The sequence below is a fragment of the Alligator mississippiensis genome, chromosome 15, assembly GCF_030867095.1.
Source record: "Alligator mississippiensis isolate rAllMis1 chromosome 15, rAllMis1, whole genome shotgun sequence".
Taxonomy (NCBI): domain Eukaryota; kingdom Metazoa; phylum Chordata; order Crocodylia; family Alligatoridae; genus Alligator; species Alligator mississippiensis.
Window position 1 is genome coordinate 27,210,938 of NC_081838.1, and position 10,044 is coordinate 27,220,981.

General features: G+C 44.7%; 2 protein-coding genes across 2 annotated transcripts; one reads left to right on the forward strand and one right to left on the reverse strand.

The window, feature by feature from the left end:
• Positions 1-674: 674 nt before the first annotated feature.
• LOC106738080 (NACHT, LRR and PYD domains-containing protein 3) lies at positions 675-2,434 on the reverse strand. The gene is given in 3 exon segments (XM_014608161.3): positions 675-914; positions 952-1,050; positions 1,052-2,434. Coding segments are annotated over 3 exon segments (1,722 nt in total).
• Positions 2,435-9,117: 6,683 nt separating this feature from the next.
• On the forward strand, positions 9,118-10,044 carry LOC102567039 (olfactory receptor 6F1-like). The gene has a single exon (XM_006277307.1). It carries the CDS (start codon positions 9,118-9,120, stop codon positions 10,042-10,044), a length of 927 nt encoding a protein of 308 aa, XP_006277369.1.

Consider the following 10,044-nt stretch of genomic DNA (forward strand, 5'->3'; position numbering starts at 1 on the left):
GACGCCCAGGTCTCTTTCAGTCGTGGTGCTAGTGAATGTAGTACTGCCGAACCTATAGGTATGATGCTGGTTTTTCCACCCAAGGTGAGCACCCTGCATTTCTGTGCGTTAAATGCCATCAGGTTTTGGTCCGCCCACCCTGCGAGCCTGTGTGGGTCAACCTGTATCCCCAACCTGTTCTCCAGTGTGACCGCCTTCTCCCATAGTTTAGTGTCCTCATGGCTACCCTGGCTCATACAAGTTATAGACTAAGTGTGTAAATAAGTTCTTGATGGTTTATTAGTTGATGTATCAATTTATTTATTTATTGGTTCTTTATGTAGCATGCCTAATTTGTATACCTCCCCCTGGCGTAATGTATATCTGAGAAGTATTAAGCCTTAAGCCACCATAGCCGGGTTATGTTGGGTAACATTATCTGTTTTATTGTATTCATTATATGTTATCTTGTAAATAATTAAATTCTGTCAATAGTTTTATAACGGTCTGCAAGGTTGTTTTGATTGTTAGGGGAGGCTCTCCACCTGGGGACCCTGCAGCAGCTACCCAGGGAGCTGAGCAGGGCCACTGGCTACCGGGTACCCCAGGATCCCACTTTTCAGGAGAGGGCATGGGTAGCATCACAACCAGGGTTACATTAAAAAAAATATGTGTTTTTGAAGCCCAGGTAATACTTACAGAGGAGGCTGCTTTTGGGATCTTGAAACATCTTCATTTAGGCCTTCATATCTGAATTCACAAGAATTTAGAAGAAGTGATTCTAATTGGTGGCAGTTTTTTACCCGGAACGCAAGCACCTCTTGATCCATTTGGGTAAACATATGAAAACTTAACTTCACAGCTGGTAAATGACTCGGTGCACTTTGCACAAAATTTTCTTCTTGAATTTCATACAAACAGTGAAATTCCTCAAGCTGATCAAGCTTTTCAACCCAAGGTGAACAAACTGACCTCTGCCCTTGCGATTCCAAAGGTCTTTTTGGGTTTTGTTGTAATCCATTTCAGTAATTTTGGTTTAATTTTCAATGACATTTTGCAGCTCAGTTTTTTTCTCAATGCCCTTCATTCTCTCTTCATTTAAGAGACCAAACAGAAATCTCACTGTTAACATTAAATGATTTCTAGATTTCCCGTAGTGGGCTATCAAAGCTGTCAAAGCTTTTATGTCATTTCCTGAGCCTTTGTCTACTGCTGCTGCTGCTTCTTCCAGAGCATAAAACAAAGCTGCAAAAAACTCTTGAAAAGACAAGTGGATGAAGCTGTAGAGACATTCACAGTCAGTGCTTTTTTGAAAAAGGTTCTCATTCAGAAAGAGGGAGTCGGATGTGTCTACGCCATGCTTCTTAAGCTCTTCTTCGAACAGGATTTTCTGGCTGCAGACCCCATCTGCAGCCAAGGAGCAAAGTCCTTTCAAGTTAGTTTGTAGGAGTTACTTTGACTTCCTTCTTGGATCCTTCAGTAAATCGTAAAGGTAGAGCAGGTACACTCCTGTGACTGTTGTCGAAGTCTGTGCAAGTTCTTCACCCTCATCCATCTGCTGCTTGATGACAGTGCAGACGATCCAACAGACAATGGGGACAAAGCACATGGTGAAGAGCATTTCATTTTCTTTTACAAAATTCAAGGCTTTTCTTGCTTTCCCTTTATCGCCAAAATACTTGTCAAAGTATTCTCTCCTCTCAGTTTCTGAAAACCCCAGGATTTCAGCGTAGCGCTCATTGTGCAAGCACTGCCTGAGCTCCTCCAAAGCAGCTGGTCTTGTAGTAATGAGTAAGGAGCATTTCTCAAGGACTTTTTTCTGGACTAAACTGCTCAGCACGATTTCCATTGGTTTCTTCTCCCAGGGATCAGAGCACAGACTCTCTTCCGGCTGATCCAAGGACAATCTCAGTTCATCAAAACCATCGATTATGAACAGGAGTCTCTCTGGATTCCCCAACATTGCTTGAATCAGTGCATGTTGATCAGGACAATTTCTTAGGATCAGATTTGCAACACTTCCCTGCTCAGTGTCAAAGTTCACTTCTCTGCAGTTTATGTAGAAAACATAATCAAACTTCTTGTTGTAAAGCTTTCCAGCCTCCCAGTCAAACATGATCTTTTTTGCAGTCAGTGTTTTCCCAATCCCTGCAGCTCCCAGCAACACAGCAATTCGCGGAGTTTTCCCCTTCTCATCAGCTGCAAATAAGTCACCAATGGTGATGGATCTCTTCTGCTCAGACATGATTTCTGCATGTCTCTGTCCAGAGGTCATTATTTCATGTTGTCTTTCTTTTCTGGCACGTCTTTCCTTTACAATAATCAGCTTGGTATATCTGCTGTTTAGAATTACATTCTCACCAAGAAGAGAGTTCCTGTCTTTGATTGCTCCATACTTGTCCTGTATGTGTGCAGTGTACTTCTCCCTGTAACCAGGGTTAGAGACATGAAGCATTAGATATCCTGCGGTAGAAGTTCAGGATAATAAAACAGTCTTTATTAATGCTGCAATAAAGCTACTTCAACAAGAATAAATGGTGTCTTTAGCTAATTGTATTGCACATTTCTTCATATAGTATCCCCCAGTCAACTAGCTGGTAGTCCTGTAGTGCTTCTTTATATCCCACTGGAATTAGGATGCAGGCAAAAATGCTTAGTTTGAACTCTGTGTGTATATTCAGCAGTCATGTCTAGAGTGAAAGCCACCAGTGCAGGGCACAGCAGCAATACATAACACCTCACAGCAGGGTCCAGCAACCTTTAGTAGACTGTAGAGGCCAGAACAACCTGGCTTCAATCCGGATGGCTTCAGTGGTGCATCAGCAGTGAGAGCAGGCAGTTGCCTGTGTCTGCACTGGGGCACAGTCCCTCACTGACTGGAAGCTGTGTCCACACTGGGGCCAGGCAGCTGTGGGATGGGGAGAAGAGACAGCAGCACCGAGCCAGGGCTGAGCAGCTGAAAGCTTTGTCTGCACTGTCGCCACTTCTCACCACACACCAGCTGCAGTGCAAGTACAGCTGGAAGTTGCCCAGCCCCGGGTCCGCTCCTGACTAGCTGGAAGCTGAGCCTGTGCTGATGGCAGGGGATGAAGGTGAGGATAAGTGGTTGTGATGGAGAAGTGGTGGTGCCCTACCTGAACACCACTTCTCACTGCTCAGCCCCAGCATGGGCATGGGCACGGGCAGATGCAAAGCCCTTGAGCTCTATGGGCCACATTCAGTACCTCCACAGGCCATATCTAGCTCGTGGAGCATGTTGCTGACCCCTGTTTAGGCTACAAAGTGAGAAGGAACGTAACAGGAAGTGAGATGTTTTGGAGAATCAACTGAAAATGGAGAACGCCTGATTCATATCACATGATTCATACTGTCGCAAAATGCCTCCATCTGGATGGAGAAAACCCGTTCTGGGTTCTGGAAAGACTATGGTCTGAGGTGTGCTATTCACTACTCCTATTAGCTGGTCAAACCCTTGGCAGCTCTGGAGAAACTGCCAGTCGGTGATAACAGTCCTGTTGCAATGTCACATGCCTTCTGCTCTTCTTCCACGGGTTTGGTCAGGGCCCAAAGCTGGAAAAGAAATGGCATGTGAGTATTAGAGTTACAGAACTGAAGAGAGAGTGTTGCCCAGTGGAGGAAAGTGAGAGAAGTGTTTCATTTTAGGTTCTCTACAGTAAGAGAAAGCCTAAAGCTCAGGGAGACACAGATTTCTTGGAGACAGGAGTACAAGGCAATGTGCGGTCAGGGACTGCCCTAGAAATGCCTGTGGTTTTACCTTGATGGGGCCTGCCACCGAAAGCAGCTCTGTTCCTCCAGGTGGGGCCAGATTCCCGCAAGAGCTCAGCACAGGAAGGGCTGTTGAAATCCAGCCCTTGTTTAGGCACTCTGATTAGAGCTAAGTAGCTTTGAAAACCTGGCCCTATATGCCTGTCTCACTGCCTAGTCTCCCTCCTGTACTGTGTCCTCTGGCCAGCTCTTTGAGGTTGGATTTGCTGCTGTTTGAGAACTGAACAAAACTCTCAGCTACCGCTGCACAGCACTGCCAAACTCAGGCATCTTCCATGAGGAATCCAGCCATGGAGTGCCAAGGGCACTCCTCATAAGTGACCTTATTCATAGATTCAGAGATGTTAGGGTCAGAAGGGACCTCAATAGATCATCGAGTCCGACCCCCTGCATAGGCAGGAAAGAGTGCTGGGTCTAGATGACCCCAGCTAGATGCATATCTAACCTCCTCTTGAAGACCCCCAGGGTAGGGGAGAGCACCACCTCCCTTGGGAGCCCGTTCCAGACCTTGGCCACTCGAACTGTGAAGAAGTTCTTCCTAATGTCCAATCTAAATCTGCTCTCTGCTAGCTTGTGGCCATTATTTCTTGTAACCCCCAGGGGTTACAAAATTATTATTAACCAGTGTATGGCTTTGTGTCATGGGATCATGTTATGAATTTTAAGAAATGAAATGTGCAAAATACCCAATTTGTGTAAGAAATGTTGGAAGTGATGTGTCCCTTAACATGGAATTCAAGGATATTTGTGGGGGGGTGGAAATCATGACTTGTAGTTGTGCGGGCTGGGCGCGAATCTGCAGCCCTGGTCACGCTGCACGCAGGCTGTGGCCGGCAGCCCGGGCACGCCGGGTCGGAGAGGGCGGGCGCCAAGCTAGAATTAGGCACAAATGCTTAATGGTTGATTTTAAGATTGTTTACTTACACTGAGATGGTCGTGGTGCAGGCTGAGAACTTGCTTGAGTTGCGGTTACAACAGAAAACACGAACACACGTGGAGTTTGCTAGGCTCCACGCAGACAGAACTCCGGATGTCCAGGACAAGCACACCTCAAAACTCGTCGATACGTCTTATAAAAGGTTACCGCTCGAAGACGGGAAGAGGTGGGTGGTGGATCGGGCCACCAAACTCCTCTGAGTCCCACACAGGCTTTCTGTTACCCTGCCGTGTACCCAGAGTCCCCACGAGATGGATGTGGAGTCCTCTTCGGCTTGGGCGGAAACTGCTCAAGCCTCTTATACGGCTAGCAGGCCAATCGCTAGCTGCCACGTGGGAATAATTTAGCACTAGCCAATTGCGGGGCACGAATTTGCATTCGAAGAGCGGGAACTCTTTGCACCGTGCATTTCTGTGTTGCAAAGGGAAATGTACCCTGCAAAGACAGCTGCAAAGTGGCGGGAACACTCCTTTGAGGGTTCAGAGACATGATCCAAGGCAAACTGAGATCAGTGGAACTTTTCCCATTTATTTCCATGGGTTTTAGGTAGAGTTTGGGGTTGTGGGGGGAGGGGAAGAGTAAGAGGCTCTGAGTTTTATCAGAAGTTCAGTACAAGCAAAATGTGCAGAGTTAGAAGTATGAAGTGACAGAAGAGCCACAGGGGAAAAGAAATGATTGTTCTTGAAACTAGTCCTTCATATTTTTTTTCAGTGGCTTCCCAAGAAACCCCCTGTGTAAACTGTCAGTATTTCTGGGAAGTTATCTGGAGACTGAATCTCAAGGGAAACCTGTCGAGTGATGAAATAACCCAATCTTCCCTCCACACTGGTGTTTTGCATTAGGTTGCTTTGATGGAGTCTTTATTAGTTTGAAGAGAAAGAGAGAAAAAGAATGACTGCATATAAAAAACAATCTAGCAATACAAAGTACTAATTAGGGAGAGTGAGAGGGAAGAGGAAAGAGAGGTGAGGGGTAAGCAGGGAAGGAAGGGAGCAAAGGAAAAAGCACTGTCATAAGCCAGACCCAAGATCATTTTCTTCCTGTCCATTTCTCCAAGAGCGGTGAGAAGCTCCAGCAGAAAATGTGAGAGCCCTGCAGTAGGCGCTGTGGGATAATCTGCTGCTCCCCTTGGCATTAGAAGTGATTCTTGGTCTCTGCTAACTAGAGAGCAGTTTGAGCCCTAACTCATGAGCTTCAGTGCTCCTTCCACAAGATTTCTGCTATTATTATGTATAACCTGGCTCTTCCTGCTAACCATATAGATACCTATTGTGGGGATGTTACTATATTCTTGGACTTCATGGGGTCCTGTACTTTAATACTATGGGTGAACAATTATTTTACTTTATATGTTTTGCATTTTTTAACTTTGAATGTAATTCAATGCCTTCCTTTTCTTGCTTCTTGAACCAGAGAATATATGCAGAGAAAGAGATACAAAGACAGGGCAACAGAGAGGGAGAGACAGAATTTTATTTTTTTTTCTATCATTTTTTTGCTGTGTAAGAAGAAAAACATTTTTATGTTAAATATCTCTAGAGCCTAAGGCTTTGTGTAATTTAAAGATTAGTATATTCATGAAGCAAATACTTCATTTAAAAATAATGTTATCCACTCATGATCAATGCTGGCAGATCAGCTCCTTAGATATTTTTTGTCAAATCAAATACCTTTCCAGTTCAAGATATTACGGCGGGGCAGCAAACCCATCCAAATGTGAGTATGCTCTCTTAGAAATCAGTTTACTTCCCACGCAGTGTCTATTTCTACTAGAGGAAATGGACTCATAACATGACTGCACTTTTTAAATTAGTGATAGTACCACTAAAGTACTTGCTTGGTTCATTAATAGTACAGGGTTGCAGATAAAATGTTAGCAGTCCTAACCAAGTAAGGGATCTTTTCAAGCAGTGAGGATATAAATCATTCCCCTCTCCTTCCCCATATTTGCTCTCCATAGCTAGTCAGATTCACAAGTGAGAAATTAAGGATGAAAAAGAGTTCACAAATTGTCATTTCTCTTGGCCCTAGGAACTCAGTAAAGGACAGGCAGTGTGGGTGGACTATGCTCCATGCTTCAACCAATTATACAGGCAGAATATAGTGGGCTTGTAATAGTGGCATGAGATCTTAATCTGAAAACAGCGGATTGACATATAGTCTAATGACATAACGACTGTAAATTATTTCCCTGCTGATTAATTCACTAGGTTAAAACAGCAACTGATAATTCTGTGTCTCAACAACATTTGGGCTGAGGTATTTTGTCCCTTGCTGCATTATATATACTGAAACAAACTTTCACTCTTGTAGGACACTATTTATGCTTTCAGAACATGGAAAACCCAGCCATGGCACAAAGCAAATATAAAAATAATAGCACATTTCTTCTAGATCTTACGCTGCAAGTCAGGCTTCCTAGGTTCCACTCTCCATTCTGTAAATAGACTCTAGGGGCATTTGTACGTGGCATGGGGGGTTAATTCTCCCTAAATTGAAGCAGTGGTTCTTTAAAAACACCACTTCAATTTAGGGCAAAGTAAACCCTGTCTTGTGTACACCCATGTCAGAGCCCGACCCTTACCTGCCTTTCCAACAGCAGGGAGGGGAAAGCAAGCTGCTGGCAGGCATAGCAGTCCCTGAGCTGCGGGGGGTGGGGGGCTGGTGCTTTCCTCTGTGGCAGCGGCAGCCTCCCACCCCAGACAATCCCCTCCCACAGGCATGCAGCTCAGACACTCCTGGGGGGCACCACAGCTGCGGAGGGAAGCACCAGGCCCCCATGCAACTCAGGCAGGCAGGCTCCAGGTGGGGTGGAAATCAGACTCACTGCTTTTTTCTTTTTCCATCTGTGAAGCCTACCTTCCCAGGTTGCTGCCAGGCTGCCTGCATGGTCTGCTTGCACAGCCCCTGAGCCACAGTGCCCCAAAGTCATTTGCTGCATCTCAAAGTCATTTAAGGCACATTATGCACCCAGTGTGCTACAGCAGCTGGAATTAACGTGCAATATGCCGCCAAATGTGCAAACAGCAATGCCATTAAAGCAGTGCAAAAGGCATTTAACCCACTTCAAAGCCTCTTTAAAGTGTCATCTACAAATGGCCTAGCTGTTCTTAATGATGTGACTGTGAAATGACTTTTAGAAAATTCCCAACCCCTCCTCCTAGCACAAAGGAACTAGACACATAATTAAGTATGCTTGTTTGAAAATTCCAGTCCAGGACTCTATTTCCTTGCCACAGGGAGTAGTTTCTAATCTTTTAACCAGGAAAGTAGGAGTATGAATTTCTGGTTTCTACTCTCAGCATTGTGGAAACTGACTTACTATATAAGGTAGAACAAAGCAGATTCAAGGGGTGCATGAATGGAAAGCAAGAGCATTTTTAATTAGCATTCTATTTCCTTCCTGACTCTGCATACAGCCATTGTTTTGATCACCATTTACATGCCCAGAGGAATTATGTTTCTGGACACACGGTTCGTCACATGTTGACAACTATGTATGCAGACACTCATGGAGTAAACTATGAATCTGGGTTTCAGTCCCCAACATACCAAGCAGAGACTAGGATTTAGGTTTTCACTCATTTCCTGGAGCAGGGCTCTAGCCACTACAACACAGGTCAGCAGTTGTGCCCTTTTCCTGGCACTCCTTCTAAAGCTGGTCCACTAGCTAGCCCTGGGTACAAGATAACTGGGAGATAGGGGGCTGGGAAGAAGGCGCAAAGTCAGGGCAAGTCTACACATGTTGCTATGTTGCTGTAGCAATGCACTAAAGCAACATAGAATCAGAGTAAAAACCATGATGCCACTGCTAAGTAGCAACAGCAATGTTCTCCCTCGTTATAGTGCATTGCTATAGTGAACAGTGGTTAAAAAAAACTGTATGCCAGTGGCATGGTGCAGTACAGGCTGCTACTGTGCCATCATTTAGTAGCTCCAAAAGAAAGTACTAAATGACAGTACTAAAGTTCTAAAGTACTAAAAGAGAGTACTAAATGTAGGGCCACGTGTAGACGATCCCAAGGAATGCATGGCTCAGCAGAATGACTGCAGGCCTTGAAGGAATGCCCAGGTTCTGATTTGTTCTTAGTACGCTGTGCTTGGAAGTCAAAGAGGCCCAAATCCAATCTTCTCTAAATGGGGAGGCCTAAGACCAAAGGTCCTATTGCTTCCAAGATGAGTATCCAAAACAGTCACCTGCATGTGACAAAAAAGAAAAATGAATACTGAGTCTCCCAAAAGATCCTCTCCCTCATTATTTGCTGGTTTGCATTCATATCAATTGGTACTAGTTCTCTAAGGAAAGAATTCCTGTGGAATGTAAATGCCAGAAATGACCCCTTAGTTGACCAGTAAACAATAACTTGTAATTTCTCTTTCTTTACTTTATGGGCTTCAGCAGGTAAAAGGACCAAATGGGAAAACAAAATGATACCACTGTGATGGAATTCATTCTCTTGGGCTTCCCTGGATCCCTCTATTTGAAGGTCTCCATCTTTATCCTCTTCCTTCTCATGTACATCCTGACAGTGATTGGAAATGTCGCTATCGTAGCCCTTGTAATGGCCAACCACCACCTCCACACCCCCATGTACTTTCTTCTCTGCAATCTGTCTTTCCTAGAAATATGGTACACAACGACTTCTATTCCCAAGACCCTTGCAATTTTCCTAGGGAAAAGCAGAACTATCTCCTTCCACAGCTGCCTCGTGCAGATGTACTTCATTTTCTCCTTTGGCTGCACAGAATATTTCCTCTTGGCTGTCATGGCCTATGATCGCTATTTGGCCATATGTTACCCATTGCGCTATAGCTCTATTATGAGCAATACCGTGTCTATACAGCTGGCCATTGCATGTTGGGTGTGTGGTTTCCTGGTTATCTCAATACCAGCATCTCTGATCAGTAGGTTGTCCTTCTGTGGTCCTAATGTCATTAACCATTTCCTTTGCAACATAGATTCCTGGATAATCCTGTCTTGCACAGACACACACACAGTTGAGACAACAGCGTTCATCATCTCAGTGGTTGTCATCCTTGGCTCATGTATAATTACTCTACTTTCATACATCTATATCATCTCTACCATACTGAGAATCCCATCAGCCAAAGGACAACAGAAAGCCTTCTCCACTTGTTCTTCTCACCTTGCTGTTGTGATTATATGGTATGGCTCGACCATTTTTCTTTTTGTTAAGCCATCTGCCCGGAGCTCATTGGAGCTGACCAAAATAGTTACCATCCTGAACACTATTGTGACACCCTTGCTAAATCCTTTCATTTATGCTCTGAGAAACAGGGAGGTGAAGGAAACCTTGTACAATGTATTCCATGGGACATGA

What these genes read in the sequence shown, in the direction of transcription:
- LOC102567039 (XM_006277307.1), top strand. Translation starts at nt 9,118, where the DNA reads ATGGGAAAACAAAATGATACCACTGTGATGGAATTCATTCTCTTGGGC.